Source organism: Ochlerotatus camptorhynchus, unplaced genomic scaffold (genome assembly GCF_037179485.1).
Source record: "Ochlerotatus camptorhynchus isolate MF236.1 unplaced genomic scaffold, CSIRO-AGI_Acam_v1.1 ptg000112l, whole genome shotgun sequence".
NCBI classification, from domain to species: Eukaryota; Metazoa; Arthropoda; class Insecta; order Diptera; family Culicidae; genus Ochlerotatus; species Ochlerotatus camptorhynchus.
The window spans coordinates 27,336-45,492 of record NW_027040602.1 but is presented as its reverse complement, the minus strand read 5'-3'; the positions used below and the strand labels follow the sequence as shown (position 1 = coordinate 45,492).

General features: G+C 38.2%; 2 protein-coding genes across 3 annotated transcripts; both read right to left on the bottom strand.

Moving 5' to 3' along the window:
- Positions 1-1,966: 1,966 nt before the first annotated feature.
- Positions 1,967-17,295, bottom strand: LOC135699573 (V-type proton ATPase subunit C-like). Of its 2 annotated transcripts, none has more exons than XM_065219844.1 (9): positions 17,119-17,295; positions 10,941-11,149; positions 10,713-10,866; positions 4,120-4,306; positions 3,963-4,061; positions 3,649-3,904; positions 3,480-3,577; positions 3,274-3,409; positions 1,967-3,144 (listed from the first exon to the last, which is right to left on the bottom strand). In XM_065219844.1, the coding sequence occupies exons 2-9, from the start codon at positions 11,070-11,072 to the stop codon at positions 3,049-3,051; spliced, it is 1,158 nt and encodes a 385-aa protein (XP_065075916.1). In that variant the 5' UTR covers positions 11,073-11,149; positions 17,119-17,295; the 3' UTR covers positions 1,967-3,048. The 2 variants fall into 2 exon arrangements, with proteins under 2 accessions (XP_065075916.1, XP_065075917.1); XM_065219845.1 differs by having other exon boundaries at positions 17,162-17,294.
- LOC135699575 (uncharacterized) lies at positions 4,777-10,231 on the bottom strand. The gene is made up of 3 exons (XM_065219846.1): positions 9,672-10,231; positions 4,920-5,158; positions 4,777-4,841 (listed from the first exon to the last, which is right to left on the bottom strand). Exons 1-3 carry the CDS (start codon positions 10,052-10,054, stop codon positions 4,777-4,779), a joined length of 687 nt encoding a protein of 228 aa, XP_065075918.1. The 5' UTR covers positions 10,055-10,231.
- Positions 17,296-18,157: the final 862 nt, after the last annotated feature.

The window sequence follows — 18,157 nt, the reverse complement described above, 5'->3', positions numbered from 1 at the left end:
ATAGAGTATGTGGAACATGGCGCTTATTTGAGCTTTATTAGCTTGAGCTGAAAAGTTAAAGGCAAGATTGTCTCGAGATGCTAAAGCATGGTCTATTCGTAACTAATTCCGTATTGAAACAAAAACGCAATAAACCGGAATTAAATTCACAAAGGTACGTTTTTTCATGGAAATTTGGTTTGCATGCTCTGTCAACTTAGATTTCTGCAGTATCCTGTGTCCACTATATGACAAAAAAGAGAAGCCGGTTATGAACCTCACTATTCTACCATCTAGTACGAGCATTACTTTTCTGTGATAAGAGATGAACTAGCCTCAGGCTAAAAATCTCTAAAATAAAGATTAAAAAAAAAAAAAAAAAAAAAATACTTTTCTGTGATAACGACAAAAAAGTGTCCAGTCACTTGATTCAACACAAAGTGACAGAAAATGATATTTTAGTGATGCTTTTAATCGATCCTGTCACGTAATTAGTCACTTAATGACGAATAAGTGGATCGACATTTTTGATAATTATTTTTATTTGTTTAAGGATTTTAGACTTTTTTTTTTTTTATTTTAGAGATTTTTAGCCGAAGGCTTGTTTTCATCTCTCGGATTTTAGACTTATTTTTAATCGAAAAAAAAACCTGGAAAACCTAGAATCATCATAGAATTTTATTTTACCGGAAAAACCTGGAATTCTCAGGGATTTTTCAAATTGCTTAATCAAGCAATTGTTTAAGAATAGAATATATTGGCGTGATTGTATGACATTCCCCCGAAAGCCATTCCCCAGAATGTACAATTCCTCAGAAAACCATTCCCCAGAACGGACTTAATAAAACCACTTCCCAGAATGCACCATTCGATAAAATGATAAAATGCTTTTTTTCCGCATTTATGCCAAATGGGGTACTAACCTCGAAACAAGGCAGATTCGTACACGCTATTCCAAAACGACACAGATTGGTCAAAACTGAATCTACCCAAAAATGGGTAAACTATGTTGAGAATAACAAGTTGACAAATGAACAACGTTGATCAGATTCATGTCGATGTTGTCAATTTTTCAACTTGTCATTCCCAACACAGTTTACCCAATTTTAACCGATCTGGGTGAATGGGAATTGGGTAGTTTTAAAATTGCGTGTAAGCCTTTTCAAATCTACTAAAATCATGGGCGTTCTACAAAATTGAGTCTAGCAAGATCCTATCCGAATCTTCGATGATATGAGACTACGCAATTGGCCGTAATAAAACCACTGATTGTTTTCACAATCTCTCGATAGCAACCATCTCTCTTGTTAAAAATCGGTACGCTAAAATAATATTGAGGCCTATTCCGCGCTATTGTCCCCTCACTTGCGACGCAGAATAAGCCTTATTGGATGTAAGTCAAAAGCAGACCACATAAGGGAAATGTCATAACGTTGACATATAAATCTAAAGAATGGGTCCATCGATAAAAATCTCCTGTTCTTACATTTTTGGATATAGGGGAAATGGATGTAATGTCGGCCTAAATGCCCCTAATTTGGACCCATACATAAATTCAGCAACCGACTAAATGTTCAATAACGACCAAAAATATCCATTAGTACCGTCCCAATGATGCGCTCATCTAGATAAAATTGATAAACAGCAGATTTTTAGCGATGGGCCCAAGCTTAGCGGGTTATTCAGAGAGTCGAAGTGACTTTTGTCACTAGTGAAGTGAGAAAAGTCACCTCCTCTGTGCAAATCAAATGAAAAGTCACGTCACCACGACGTGACTTTTCTCACTTCGACTCTCGGAATAACCCCCAGATCCATAGGCCAACATTAGAGCCATTTCCCCTATTGCCAAAAAATGCTTTCCATCGAACATTTTGAATGGGCCACTTAGGCAGACATTGAGGACATTAGCCCTACATTCTGATTATTTGAATGTTTATTTCAACACAGGGAACAGCAAAATCAAGTAATGATACCTCTCGACAACCGCTTTTGGAATGGTTTCAAATTTTATTTACACAAATAATTTGCATTAACTGATTCTGCAGCAGAGTTACACTTTCTCAATCCATTTGATAATATATATTTGATTTAAATATACACACATACGCCGTTTTCTAGACTTTGTTTTTCGGTAGTTTATTGTTCAACACTGTTTAAGATTAATCCGTTTATTTTTAGTTATACTCTGTAGTGTATTCTCTCAAGTGTCAATAACAATAGATAGTTTCATCATTTTCCACGAACAAAAAAAAAAGTACGTTATCCGAACCATATGTACAACGAAAAGTTTTTCAACGCTTTATTTCAACCTTCACTGACGACTGACGATGCATGGCGATAATACTTGGCTTGGACAAGCCATCCTCATGACTAATGCTAACGACGGGTGACTTTCTCTCTGTTGACCACGAAATTTGCGCTGTAAGTTAACCGACCAACAAGGAACGCAACAAAATCCATCCATTTTTTTCTGTGTCTAGTAAAATCTAGTATTTTGATCTTTTATTTTTCCCTCACAGAGTTGTGCTTTGCTATTGTTAGGTTTTTTTTTCGGTAAGTATAATGTATTTTCTGGAACGGTAAAAATAGATCCGGTTTTTAAAAACAACTTTTCTCGCTCGATTCTCGCTTTCTTCTTACACAAAAAAAATCAATAATTATCAGTAATCATCCTTAACAAAATTTTAGTTATCCTATGCTTGTAATAATCTACTTAAATTACAATCAATAATAGGTAAAATAATCAACAGTTAAACAGAATGACAGAAAGTAGTCAATAGTTGGGAATTTTGATTTGCGGTTTGTTTTTACATAATTGTGTTCCGTTGGGATATCTTCCGGGGCACCACCAGGGTTTCTTATATCCGTGCATGCATAGCTCAGCTGAACGTTGAAATTTTGGGAACAGGGGAACACGGGACGGGCGAAGATGATTGATAAACAATGCAGCTGACGACGACAGACATGCTGTTGTTGTTTTCCATTTGTATCTCTCTCTCTTTTTCACACACGCCACTAGACTTGTCGTAGTTGGGATGGACCGGGATGTGTACGCTACGTGGATGCAACTTAGACCTTGTTATCGACCATGTCAATGTTCAGCTTGTAGTACACGTACGGAAAATATTCCGATTGTCCGAAACCAAGGCCGGGAATGTCAACATTCTGAAATGAAAGAGAAACAATCAGATAAATTTCATATCCTAGAGTTTGGAGAAACTAGACAAGTTGTGGATCACCCAACTGCCCCCCGTTTCCCCTAAGCTTGTCGACTGAAATGTTTATAGTACTTACATCAGCATTTCCACCGGAGGACGCCGCCGATCCATCCAGGTGACCATACAGCTGCATCAGAACGTCCCGCAGACGTTTGGTGTTCTTCTTGTTGGGGTGAATTAGGATGGCTTGGAAATTGACTGGCAAACCGTATCTACAGGACAGCAATCAAAATAACTAGAATGTAATTTATCGGCAAAGTATTGCATAAACCAGTCAAATACCTTAGCACCGATTCTACGAACACACGGAGGGCTTTTACGTGGACCCATGCACAGAAGCATTCACTAAAGTTGACCTTCAGCCATCTGACCAGGGGACCCTATTCAAAACCCAGAATGAAACGCAAATATTAACCAAGCTTTTTCTCTAAATCGAACACAATGCACTTACAAATTGTTTTTTCTTGTCCGTCACCAGTTTGGTAATTTCGTTCTTGCCGGCCGCCAGCTCCTCCTCGTTGTAAGTGAACTCACGGACCACGAACTTACGCTCACGGGCGTGCAGTTTGAACTCGTCCACGACCTTCTTGAATAGCGTAACCGTACACAGCGCGTAGTCATTGTCCTGCGTGATTATCTGCGAGGAACGAGGCACGATCATGTCGGTGATTTTCTCGTAGTTGGTGTTCCAGTCGTTGACCATTTGTCTGTGAAGTGTTGAATTTTAGCATACCATTGTGAAATAAAAATGTCACGGAAATTTACTTGGGCACGATCACTAGCAAAGTGGTCAAGTATTCTGAGTCTAGGATGAAGTGCTCACGCTTGACAAGATCCGCCAAATTACGAGTCAGCAAGCTTCCTCTGCAATGAAATGATTATTGGATTCAAAAATTCACACACATCCATCACTATCGCTTACGTCTGCTTCTTCTCCAGATTCTGCAGGTTGCCCTTCAGGTTATTGTAGGCAGCGGATTTGGTTTTCAGATCCGCATCAATCTGGCCAACCTGTTTCGAGATGATGTCGGCAATGTTCCGTAGTGATTGCTTGGTTGGGTACTTGGCCAGATCCCATTGGAAACGGGTGATGTAGGTGATCAGGTCATCTAGTGGAAGGCAAAAACATAAATTCATCATGATTATAATCAAGCTGCTGGAAAACTGGTCAAATATATTCAAGGAAAAGACGATTTTATGAAGAAACAATTTCGGCACACATTTTTAAAGCGTAGGGACTGTCTCAGCTTTGACTCACTTTTGCTAAAAATATAAACTGATCACTTGCTGCCAACTTTCAACTGCTTTCAACGAAAGAAAACGGAAACATAACCAAAGCTGATCAACTGAAGACGAAACAAAATACAAATCGATCAATAAGAGAACAGGAATATGGATTCGCGTGCAACTCAATGGACACATCTATCGGATCAGTACTACAGTTTGTGATGGAAACTACAGAGGATAAGGGAGTTGAGTTTGGGAAATCATGTTTGCATATATTTGCAGAAGAGTCCTGAAAGCAAGAATGTGCATATAGAGAGTTTAGAGCTGGTGGGTGAGACAAAAATGGTGTAACTCAAGGTAGGACCCAAATCGGAACGGTGAGTGCAGAGGTGTATCGTAGTAGAGGAAGAAATAGTTCTAGAAAAAAGTATTCATATATAGTATACAGTGTAACATAACAGAGAAGAAACAGAGAATGTGAACCAGGTGTCTGACCTGGGCTAATCGGACCATACAGGGATGGCATCGCACCATTCCTAACTGATGCACTAGTAGTAGTAGTAGACGTGGTAGTATTGGTCGTAGTAGCGATCGCAGTTGTACCATAAATTTCCTGTTCCATTGTTTCCGGACTGGATCGTCCTTGGCTGCCACAACAACTGCTTACCGGTGAGGACCGGATTGGCAGACTTCCACCAGTTGTACCGCCACATATGTGACTGGATGAGCGGCTCCTAATGGTACACAACGAAATAGGCGAGTTTCGAACGGTTTACAAAGGTTCATCTCGTTATGATTGACAACAAACTCGCAATGAATAAACAACATAAGACACATAACGACTGACGATGGACGAGACTCGTTCGAGCGCGGTGAGATATTCCTACATGAAGGATGAATCTAGTGTTGCCAATCGTTGAGCCACGGTTGTTTGAACAGCTCTTTACAAACACAATGAGTACAACTTTCAATTCAACAATAACACATAATGAATTAATGATTGATTTGAATTTCAGTTCAACACACTGCTAACTGTACAACTTTATACAATTAAAGAAGGACATCAACAATTTTGACTTAGTCAAATAAAACAGTACGGAAAAAAAAATGGATTGAAATGCCAATGATTGCATTGATTAGAGGATTATCCGTCTGAAAAAAATAATATTTTCTGATATTTGCAATTTGAGATTCTACTATATTTCGGGAACATACTAACGTTGCATAATGTTGTCCAAATGTAAACGTATTTTAAGAAAATACGTAACGAATTCCCAATATTATGAGATTTTGTTTAATGTTTGGATTATCTTGATAATTCTTTGAAACTCTTCAAAAATATTTTATAAAATATTCTCAAGAATGGTGTTGGGATCCTTGCATAATTTTCGTATCTTATAATAATCTCCAGAAAACTCTTGGAATTCGTTCTACCATTCTCTTTGAATTTGTAATAATTTCTCTCCATAAGTTTTCTTCAAAATTGTCCTGAAAAATTGCCAGACGGATTGGTGTATCCTACAGAATTTTCTAGGACTTTCTACTCAGAATTATTCCAGAAGCTCCATGCAATTCTTTTAATCATTGCCTTTGATTTCAGCACTGAATTTTCTAGGAACACTCTGCGGTTTTATCTTGGAATACTAACCGGAACTACTTTGAAGCTATACTAAGAATCATCATGAAATTCTCCTTATAATTCGTTTGAAGCTATCTTTACAATGTGATTCCCATGAAATCGTTATATTCTCTGATATATACTCAGCATAACCCCTGCCAGCGGCCAATCTATGCAGAGCATGGGACGATGCGCCTACCGTCTCCCCTCACAATTTGATTCTCATGTAATTCTTTTCATAAATCCTTTGAAAGTCACCTAGGATTTTTGTTTAGAATTCTCTAGGAATTGTCCTCTTAATTACCTTGAATCTCCAAAAATTCGATTCACTCGTGATTCCCTCAACATTCCTTGACATTATCTTCAGAATTCAGTATAAATTTTTCACCGGATTCCTTTAGCTTTTTCCTCTAGATTCATCTGACAATTCCTGTAAAGCTTTTCTTTGAACTTAATTCAGAATTACCTAAGAATTCTGATTTGAAATTATCAAAGGAATCTATTTGTTTACTCTTTTTTTCTTTTCAATTTTCATCTCGGAAACCCTTGAAACTCTACTCTCTTGGTAATTCCCTTAAAATACTCCTCATACGTTTGTTTCGAATCATTCTTAGAATTCCTTTGGCACTATCCTCAGAATTAGATTATTTGGAACTCTTAGATCTATTCTAAAAATGTCATCTTTAGTTTCTCCTTGGAATTCTCCTTTGAATTTCCTTAAAACTCTCCTCAGAATTGCTTTGGATATACCCCCTGAGTCGATTAAATTGGAATTCTCCTCAGAATTCTTTTATAGTTTTCCTTAGAATTGTCATCAGAAGTCACCAGGAATTCTTCTCACAATCCTTAGAAAAATCTTCTCTCAATCATGTTGGAATTTTTGCTCAGAACTGCAATTCAAATTCGAGTCAGAATTCTTTCGGATTTTTTCTTACAATATCCTCTGAAAATTCCCTCCCCTTGGCTAGTTTTTAACCTGGACGTTGGTGGGCGGGCCTAATCTTATGCTTCATAAAGGAGCGTTGGAGACGGTTGGTTTAGGTCCGGCATCGTTGGCTCATGCCGTGACAAAATAGCGTCATGAGCATGCGATGAGGATTACTGAGCTTCCCCTCTCTGATGAACCATTGCATAAGAGAACCAAAGTTCTAGCATGAAGTGATAGTATCACACTTGTTACTCCTTTATTTGAAAGCCGCGTTGTAGTACGCTTACGTATAGGCACTGACGTTGGGTGCGATACTGGCGGGTTTTGCCGCAAATCACTCTTATTTTATTTATTTTTACGCAGATAGATTTATTTGGGTTTGCAAGGGAATTATACTATTGAAATATTTCAGAAAGTGCCCAACGGTGCTCCTTCTATTTGCATGACAAGCTTTCATTGTTGTTTTCATTGAAGCATTACTCAGGGAACAATATTAAACACCACCATGGTATTGTAACTAATCTTATATATGCTTCGTTTTGGTTTGGGATAGGTGTTTGAACTATGGCTCGGGATTTCCACTGTGGGGTGCTTCTATTGTGACATATTCATACGTAATTTTGTGGGGTGGCATAGTGGAAACGTTAGTGTAGTTGGAGCATATACCCTATATAATTTAAAAATCAGCTAGGAAATTATATTCAAAGTGAAGCATTTTAGTCACTTGAAGGTGTCACCTGGGTCGATCTAAGATATAATAAATATAGATCAAAGTCAAAATTACTTGAAACACGAGAATTAGAGATTTCAATTATTTATTAAATTAGACTAATGAGATATCATAATCATCAAACGAACTTAAATAAGAAAATTTAGACAGCCTAATAACATTAAGTAGATTAACAAAAGAGTTAGGATTCGGGGGGTCCGCTTAGGGAGGCAACTAGCCTTTTCATATATTGTCTGTTTATTATGATGGTTGCTTTAAAATATCAATTTGGTATATATGTGAAAGGATGAGTCAGTGGGAGCTGGATTTTCGGTTTCTTTACATTTTGCAACACAAATCTAGTACTATGCGTCATTTCCTCAAAACCCCCCAATAACCGACCTCTTCAATCCCTTCCTTTTCCCATGGCGTTCAAGTGGTCCGCATAGACTATTCAGCCATTACCCTTCCTTTATCCTCGGCTTTGAATTGACTTGCGCTCCCATTGCCCCACCAAACGCTGCAAAATGAAAATGAAAATGAAATATCCTCTGAAAATTTGATGACATTTTCCTCAAAATTTCTAATGTACTATTCATATTAATTCAGTCGAAATTATCCATGAAATTCTGCAATACTGACAACTGATATTCTAATTGGGTTTATCTTAAGATTCAGATGCTTCTTCTCTGGAAATGCATGTCAGCATTCCATTGGAGTTCATGACATAATTTTCTTGAAATTGTGGTCAAAATTTCCCTTAGAATTTTAATTATTTCTATGAAATTATCCTCAGAATTTACTTTCAAATCTGTTTAGAGTTCCTTTGAAATTGTCCAGTAATTTTTTTCCCGAACTTCTCTTTACAATCCCTATGGAAATCTTCTCAGAATTGTCATGCAATTCTACAAATAACTCACTTGGAATTCTTGATTGAATTCACCTGAAGTTTTCGTCACAAGGTCCATGGTAGTCTTTACAGAATTACCTTGAAATTCTCCGGGGCATTCCTAAAGATTTTATTTGCCCTTAAGGTGAAACTCTATGGAAGCCTTAGTGTCAAACTTCAAAAGCACAAATGTCAACTTCAACAAAACATAATTAGAAAATTGCCACTCTCTGTTTGTTGTAGCGCAGCAACCAAGGAGTAGCAATTTCATAATTATATCTTTTGTGGAAGCCGATATTTGTGCTTTTGTATTTTCACGCTAAGGCTTCCTTAGAGTATCACCTTAAAGAACAAACAAATTCGCTCCATAGTTAATAACCGTTATTCTACTTTGTATAGGTATTTGTATGTACATGGTGTCATTGTTTTTGGTGATAAATGAACTAAAAGGAAATTAATCTTTGAAAACTTTTTATCAAACAAATATACAATTTAAGAAGTGTAACAAAGTCGAGAATAATAAGTCTACTAGAACATAATTATTTCTAGCGTTCGGAATCATAAGGCTTACTATAGTGCGACCTAATCAATCTAATTCACAAAATGCTAAGAATGGTGAAGGGAAAGTAAGAATGACACTATGAGTGTGTGGGTAAGTAAATGATAAGCCAGGATGTGAGCAGTGGTAGGGTGAGAAGTAAGTGAGTGAGTATATTAATGCATTACATTTTCCAGAGCAAAGCCGGGGGTAACCAGCTAGTATTTAATTAAAATTACTTAGTCAAGTTATCGAAAGTCACTAGTTATGATTCTGAACGCTAGGTTTATAAATGCTGTATACTTTTGGTCGTGATGAAATTTCATGTACATTACATGTGATGAATTGCAACAATGGCAACGAACAGCTAAAACACACATGGTGCTTACGAATCCACCAGGCACATCGAAAGACTGTAAGCCCTCCAGGAAATATACACAAACAATTTACACATTTATAATTTCCTTATTTTAAGCCAGTGGAGAAGAATTCACAACGAGATATGCAAAATAGAAACAGAACGACAAAGAGGTGTGTGATTCGCAATTCGCTTCAATGGCAGTACCTGGATTTGTGCGAGCTTTTGCGCCTATGAAACCACCATTCGAAGCTGCTTTCGTGATCGTGATCGCGATCGTGTTCCGGTTCTGGGTCCGACGAAAGCGTATGGCAATTGCTACTGTGACTGCGTTGCCTAAGACCAAAAAACGACGGACCGTTTGACGACACTGACTGTTGATGCTGTTGCTGTGGTGGGCAGTCTAAGCCAGTGACTTCAACGATCACCGGAGAATCAAGCGCCGAGCCCGATGTGACGCATACAAATGCAGACGAATCGGTATCTCGTTCTGAACCGGACACCGACAAATTGGTATGTTGGGAACAATAAGAGCAGGATGAGTTGGTACCATGGCTGCAGGCGTCCGTACATGACCGCCGTTGTAGCATCGCTTGCTGGTGTGAGGACGACGATGTGGTAGAACAGATCTCTCCGGGATCATTCGGAGGAGATTCGTCGGGAGGACCGGGACCTTTGTGTTTGTTTCGTGATTGGGGTTATATATGATTTGCTTGTAATGCACTCATCAGCTTAATGCTATGCCTAAGCAATCTGATGGAACTGTGTGGAGCTTACGCAAGATGAAAATATGTCGTACAGAACTTGGGAAATGTTCAAGGATGGAAAAAAGTGCAAAATATTCAGGATTCATGCAATAATTAAAATCAGAAATCAGATTCCTTTTAGACTTCGTCATGCTTTTGCAAATAAACTAAATTCAAAATGAACAAGTATTTTCAAATTAAAAGAAAAGAAGATTATTTAGCAAGTTCAAACTTAACAGCAGTATCATCTTATACCAATTGTTGTAAAGAACCATTAAATGAATTTTATAAAAAGCAAATAATCAGTTAAAAAATAATGAAACAAGGAATGCAGCAGTTATGAAAGTTTGGTGCGATCGAAATTCCTCTCCTATTCGCTAGACTAGAAGGATGATCGTTCTGTCAGCTCTCAACTTTCAATCTTTCCGTCAGAAAACGCATGATGGCAATAAGATATGATTTCAAACATCGAATAGAAAGCCAATCATTGACGCATACTTACTGTTGTTTGCCTGCAGATTTTCATATAGTTTATCCCGCTGATCTTCGAGAACGTCCCCTAGGTAGGCGGCAATTTTGCGTGTCGACTGCTCTACGTAGGCATCGAGTTTGCCCAAGTCGTCGGACAAACCGACCAGCTGGTCCAGTGTACCAACCTAAAGTGTTAGAGGAAATAACCAGTATGAGACATTGCAATACAAAGGATGTTCTTAATGATCAGCCGCCATACCTTCAAATCCGGAATGTGGAACTTGAAGTTCTCGCAGAGGTTGTTCTGCTTGTTGGTTAGATTGTTCATCGTTTCCCAGGTTTGCTGACAGGTCTTGTCACCCGGTGCGGATATAAGCCAGTACTCGGACATTTTCGGTTGGTGGTTGTACGGCGAAACTGTTTCAAAATATCGTGCGGCGGGCTGTGGCTGTTTTCAGAAACAGTTACCTAGAAATGAGATTTAAAATTAGCATTCAGTGGAGTCGGAGATGAAAATGGAAAAGCAGCTTTTCACTTTGAAAACCAGAATTTACCAAGGTGACTAATGTTAATAAGTATGATATTATTTCTTATAAATGTTAACAGGAGCCACGCTTACGGATTGTGAAAACTCTAGAAGTCAACAGGCAATCAGAATGCATGTATGTCAAAGTTGTTTTTCTAATTATATGTAAGCATATATACCTTCAAACAAATCAAATATAATGCAAAAAATACAGCTTATACCCACAAAAGTTGGTGGCAATTTGAGATAAATATGTAGTACTTTACGATTATATCTGTACATTGATACGACTTCTGGTTGTCTGGATGATACTCACTGACTGAGGACAAATGATCGAAACTATTGTCGTCACAGCTGAAAACTGGAAAAACCCACTAGCGAAAATCGGGTTTACCTTCGTTCCATACGTTATACATAGTGTGGGTTTTTATAGTTTTAACATGTAACGGGTTAATTGAGCAAAATTTGGTGGACGGCACGTCGTCAGAATGCAGGACGACGACGCAGTGAAAATGGTTCTCGAAAGCGACCCAACAGGAACAAGAAAAAGAGGCGCCCTTCGGACCCTTCGCAAACTATGAGGCTGGCGACGTGTGGCCATGGACCGAGTAGAGCGGAGACGACTTATTCGGATAGCATAGGACAACAAGCCCTTAACCTGATTGGTAAGGTAAATAAGGGTTAATTGAGCTAAAATTTGAACACAAGCTCAAAATACATTACAATTGTATCTGAAATTATTAACTTCGATCAAAAAGTCACTATTAAGGATCCGGATCTAACGCGTTGCAGCAAAGTGACAGCTAAATGTATTGTCTAACTGTCAAAATTTACGTTAACGCAACGCAAAAGGATCTAATGTGGGAATCCTTTTAGTGTAATCGAGTATCAAGTCGAGTATGTAATTGTTACCATTCATCGGTGCATACGATTTGTCAAATCTCAGTAGCCCAAATGACGCAGTAGGTCTCATTTTTTATTCGTTTTGTTTTTATAAAAGTCATGATTTCCTGATATGCATTAGACCTAATTGAGAATCCGTAGGCCGAGTTTGGGGTCAAGAAGCAGTGTTAGATTTTTAAAAATATTTCAACAATTTATTTCTCTTTAGCTAGTCTTACGGTATGTACGGAAAGGTAAACAAATTCAGTAGTCATCTGCACAAAAACCTTCTGTTTTGTGAAAAAAATATACTCAAAAATAGAGGGAAAGGCGTGTTGTGCTTAGTAGTACGCAAAGTAATGACACCATCGAACCAGAGGCGTCGCGTGCCTCATTTGTTCACCTGTGCACCAAGCTTTGTTCGTTATAGTTTACCCCCCACATGTTACTTTTTGTTTTATTTTTCAATGCTCCATGAATTCGAGGGACATATTCTCCATCGCTATATTAATCACTACCTAACGTAACATTTGAAGATCCTATCATTTTGTATAAACAAAACAAGTATGGCCCTTTTCACACTAACCGAAGTAGCAGGAATTGCAAAACTTAACTAATTCCAGCTGAACATTGCATTAGGTTCTAAGTAATATTGATCGATTCTCTTCGTCGACTTTCTATTTCGTTAATAACTTGAGCACATAACCATATCTTGTTGTGTTTGTCGTTTTAGATGCTAGATAAAAGCTTATTTTATCGATCTGTGTGCTGAAATACTTGGGAATGTATTTACATATCCGTGGAGATACAAATAGAATGTCGACGAAGAGAATCTGTCAATCTTACTTAGGACCTAATGCAATGTTCAGCTTGAATTCTCGTTTTTATCAAAAGGCTAACTCTTTCGACTGAAGTTTAATAAAGAATATCCGTCAAACACTTCCCAAAACATTTTTTGATACAAAACAAAATTCATAGTCCCCTGGGTAGCGAACTTGAATTAATCAACTCTTTATTCATCAGAACATCACTATCAGAATGAACCAGGGGAAGCTCATAAGTTTTGACAGGCGCACCGGCGCAACTATCGGTAATTGAGAGATTCACAACTTACAAGAGAGTGAGAGCCGGCTTTTGCGCTCTCTTTCTCCATTACTCTCTTTGTATGCAATCAGATATCCGAGTGCACAGCGAGAAACGCACACTGTGGGCACCCATACATCACAAATGTTCTTCTAATTTAAACTCACACATTCAAACCGGTCTGCAAGTATGATAACTCTACAGCAAACCCCACACGCATCAATATATTGAAGCGAAGGGGAATTATTGACAATAATATTGATTATGTGAATTCAGAAATATTGTCAATCTAAATATATTGACGTCAATATAGAATGTATTGACAATACGATTATTGTCAATATAAGCAATCGTGTAGGGTCCACTTAAAGCGTACCAGACTGCTGTTTCCGTGTTGCTCCCGTTTGACGCGTGACTGCTGAAAGCTTGAATTACAACCAGTGGTGCAAACCGCCATGTATTGTGGAAAATTTGTGGTATGTTTCAAGAGATGGTAGAAGGTCTGCTTGGCTTACATCAGGCCTTTGGCCCAGGCTTCCAAAAAGTACAGCCTCCTCGCGACAGTTGGTTTATACCTGAATTGACTGTTGCTTTGTGTGCTTTACTACCGCTTGCTACCGTACGTTCAGATCTGAATTCGAAGTGTATTGGCAACAGCGCACGCACCAACGAATGAAAGCCGTATTAGAACAGTCGCATCTATACCCGCTTTGCTAAAATCATCGTGCTTGGAACGTAGTGAATCGAATGGGCTGTATTTATACATTTCTTTATGACCAGCTTCTCAATGTTTCTGTCGTCATAACAGCCTTCACAAACCGACGACATCCCTCAGCTTACCCAAGTGGCTGTCACGAAAAGGCTGTCACGAGACATTATATACAATTGATATACGGCAGTAGAGTATGGAAGAAACCCAGAAGAATGATCCCGAACAGATATGTCGGCCCGATGTCGGATCAATGTAAGGTCAATTTACGGTCGACGTCGGCCAAATGTCGGGTCGATGTCGGGTCAATTATGTGTTAATGTCGGGTCAATGTCGGGCCAACATCGGGTTGGGGTTTGGTAGGCTTATATTTTTCGGGTAGGCTTATATTTTTCGCCGGAGACCGTGCGTTTTTAAAAAAAATATCGGATGAAAACTTTGCAATGGGCAGCACGAACGTGATAGCAACCGAACGAGCTCCGGCGCCACACTGGTAGTGTAGTAGCAGTCTTACGACATACAAAAAAAATTTCAAAGCCAGCAGCAACGAATCGGCAGTTTGACGGACTGCTTGTTTTATGTACGAGGAATGTTACGAATGACCATCCGAGGCTGTCATAGCCGAACGAACAAAATACATGACTAAGAACGAGCTGTCGTGTACTGCACAAGACGGCAACGTTGCATGTCGTATAACAGCTTCACTGTGGGCTGTCGCTTATAGCTCAATCTCAAGGCTGTCGTAGGAAAAAGAAAGCGACAGCCGTTGGAATACTGTCATGAGGTGGTACTTTTGGTATGCCTGCTTTGGCCATTCACAAACTTGCCACCCGCCACCCAAAAGAGCTCGCTTTTAGGTGCACTAGGGATTAGGCAGACCATCCCAACTGAATTTAACCCTTTTTGTGGTCTGGTGTAAAGAAGTACATCTTTAATGTGACCATAAAATCTATAAAAATCTAAACGCATTTTTTTAATTGTTTGCACCTGTGTCGTGCACAGGTTGCACATGTGGACGCGACGCCACTGCATCGAACAGATGAGACAATCGCCAATCTGTCGGTAACATTGATTGTAAATATTTAAAATAAATCAACGATGGAAATTAAAAGTGGCAATTACGTTATATCGAGGTATGCATGTAATCAATAGGCAAAGCAAGAATGCTCCATGATATTAAACGTTAGTTAAAATACAACATGTTTTAGTTTACTTTTATAATCCGACTAGGGTAAGTGTGGTTTCCATATTTTGTTCTTTCTTTACATAATTTATTTCAACACAACGTTAGAACGTATATTTTGCCATAAATCTACGTAAATAAAATTTAATGCAAACTTGAGCTACTTAGGCCATAGGCAAAACACTGGAACACTAGTGCTGGCACATTTACGCTACACAAATTCTGCAAACATCTAAAGTTTGTACCCGAAAAGGGGTACGTGAACATTATCGGGAAGATGCTTACTACTGTCTACTAGCTTAAGAGGGGTATCAGAAATAATTGTACTAGCGCATGTTAACAAATCAAATAATTCATCGATTTTCTCTTAACTTTTTTTAAATTAGACTTCTGGATATTTACGACAACAGTTCAATGGAAAAAGCTATAATCTAGGAAAACGGAACAGGAAACTTTTTTGTCGTCGAGTTATTAATTGAATAAAAAGGATATGAAGGGAATCGATGAACACTATACGTTAAAAAAAATTGTGCATAATATAATCGATTCAATATTTTACTAAAGGTGCAAGGACGGGGGATTTTATTTAACCTTTTTTAAATTTTATATAGAGAGGACGGGGGTCGAACAATTTTAATAGTATGCTTACATAATTGTTGCATGACCTAGGTATTAGCAAACATGTGGGAATGACGCGAAAAATACTCGAACCCTGCACATGATAGCGAGCCCTTTCTTTTGCTTTTAAGTTTTCTCAATGTTAGTCCATAAAAAATAACAAATCTATTATATTTTTGAAGCCAAATAGGTTTGTGACTACCATGTAAGTAGAATTGAGCTTTTACAACAAAATCGTCACAAAATTTTTGGCTCGAAAACTTAGAATGTCTAACTTATCTATGACCACTAATAAGTATGTAGGAATGTGCTTGTTTAGCCAGTGAAGAATATAACACTAATAGTACGTTCAGACTATACAGTTATAACATGTTATAACGCTATCTTGATGGTGATTTTTGTGATGCAATTATTTGACAACCGTTATAACAGTCTGGACAGCGCATAACACTATTTTTTTCTCCATTCAAGCATGTTTCAAATCAATTTCAAACCGAGACCAGATCAAACAGGTAGACAGGCAACAAATAGTACTCTATTCTTATTAGAAGGCTCGTGAGCGCACAGACAGGGACGTTTAAAAATTACTTGACACTAGACTATAACAAACATAGTTATCCAAGACAAACAACAAACTTTCTTATAGCCAACCGAAAGACGTCAGGAAACGACGCTCGAGAAGCAAAGCGAATTAATATTTAATCTTGGGTGAATTTGCAAACTACGAAAATCCATTACAACTCAATTCCTTCGGCTGCTATCGGCATCGGCAAGGTTGACGTTACTGCCTCTATTGAGCTACCGAACCATTTGATTGTTTTTCTATTGGAAATCAATAAAGGATAACAACAATCATCATACTTGGTCCCATGCAATGTTTTGATTCACATCGTCTCCCCTAACTTATGCAACCAGAGTAATAAGCACCGTCTCTTCGTTTGATTGCTGCAGAGCAAAAGAGACAGTCTGTCCGCGAGTGAGCGAAAAATGGTCAGCTGTTTTGACTGATAAGTCACATGACATATTTTTCCTGCTTCAAAATTACTTAAGTCCAGAAATTTGACCATCGATCATGCTCTTCTTGTTTCGAAACAATTGTCTTTGGCCACGATTGGCAAAAACATTGAAAACCATTAACTGAAGGTTGACCCCGTGATTATTGATTTTTCATCTGACTCTGCTTTTTGTTATCTCTGGGAACGCAACATTTCAGTGCTATAAAATGACACCATCGATAGTTTTTCGGAACAAAATTACACTCGAAATTGATCACATGAGCGCGAATCTTCAATTCTACAATGGACTTTGGAAGGTTAAGCCCTAGGAAAGTCTAGAAAATATATACCAGCCACTACAGCTTTCTCTATAATCTAGAGATATAGTTCTATCGCTTACTGCACCTCGTCTCACTCGCTTTGCTGCTATATCTAACGCACCTTACTCTCGATTCCAGCGGGATTTTCTTTCTAGTGCACTCACACCGGTGTTCCAGACTCCGATTCCCGATCAATCCACAGGGATCTTGTGACGACGCACTCGCGGAGTTCTACTCGGATTTCAGCGACAGGCGACCACAGACAGGCGAGAAAAACCTTCAACTAGCCTCTACTAGATCTTCTCCACCATCGCAATTCACGTGACAGTCAGTGCGTCAGTGTATGCATTAGGGTGATTCAAAATATCATTTTAATAAATGCAAATCATATTATCAGATGATGATTGACAATTCCACTGTCAATCTTAAAAACAAATTAAACAGAGATAAAGATTATAAACTGCAGAGCACAAGAAAGTAAGATATTAAGGTCATGTTTCTAAAATCGAACGGATACTGAACTTGGCGAAAACAACAGGGCACACAATCCAGACTGCTATGTCACAGTGCAAAATGCAAAATGCAGTTGATGAATCAGAATCTCAGAAATCCTTATTCGAATAATAACTAATTATCATAGGTGTCCTTGAGCAAAGCTGTAGCTGATGAAATTTCAAATTGGAACGGAATCGACTGAGTGAGATGGAGCAAAATCAATATTTTGAACCACCCTAGTGTGCATAGCTACCATTTGATCTGTCGTCTGTATGGCGTTTACTTGCACGAATTTTAGCACCACTTTGGATTCAGTTATACTGATAGACTATAGAGGACAAAGTTGATAGAATCCACAAATGGCCGCTATCATGGCTGATTTAACAAGGCAAATAGCTTGATGACATTTTTCTTGTTGATAATTATTATAACATGCTACAACAATGTAGTCTGAACGTGATATTATATGCTTTGTTCAAACTACAGAGTTATAGCACTATCTTGATGGTGGTTTCTGTGTTGCAATTATCTGTAGTCTGAACGTACTAATAGATTGGTGCTTTTTATAACACCAATAAGTTCGGCGAGATAAATGTTCATTTTCTATATGAATTTAATAAAAAATTATGTCTCATTGATTAATTAAAGTTCAAAATTAAAAAATT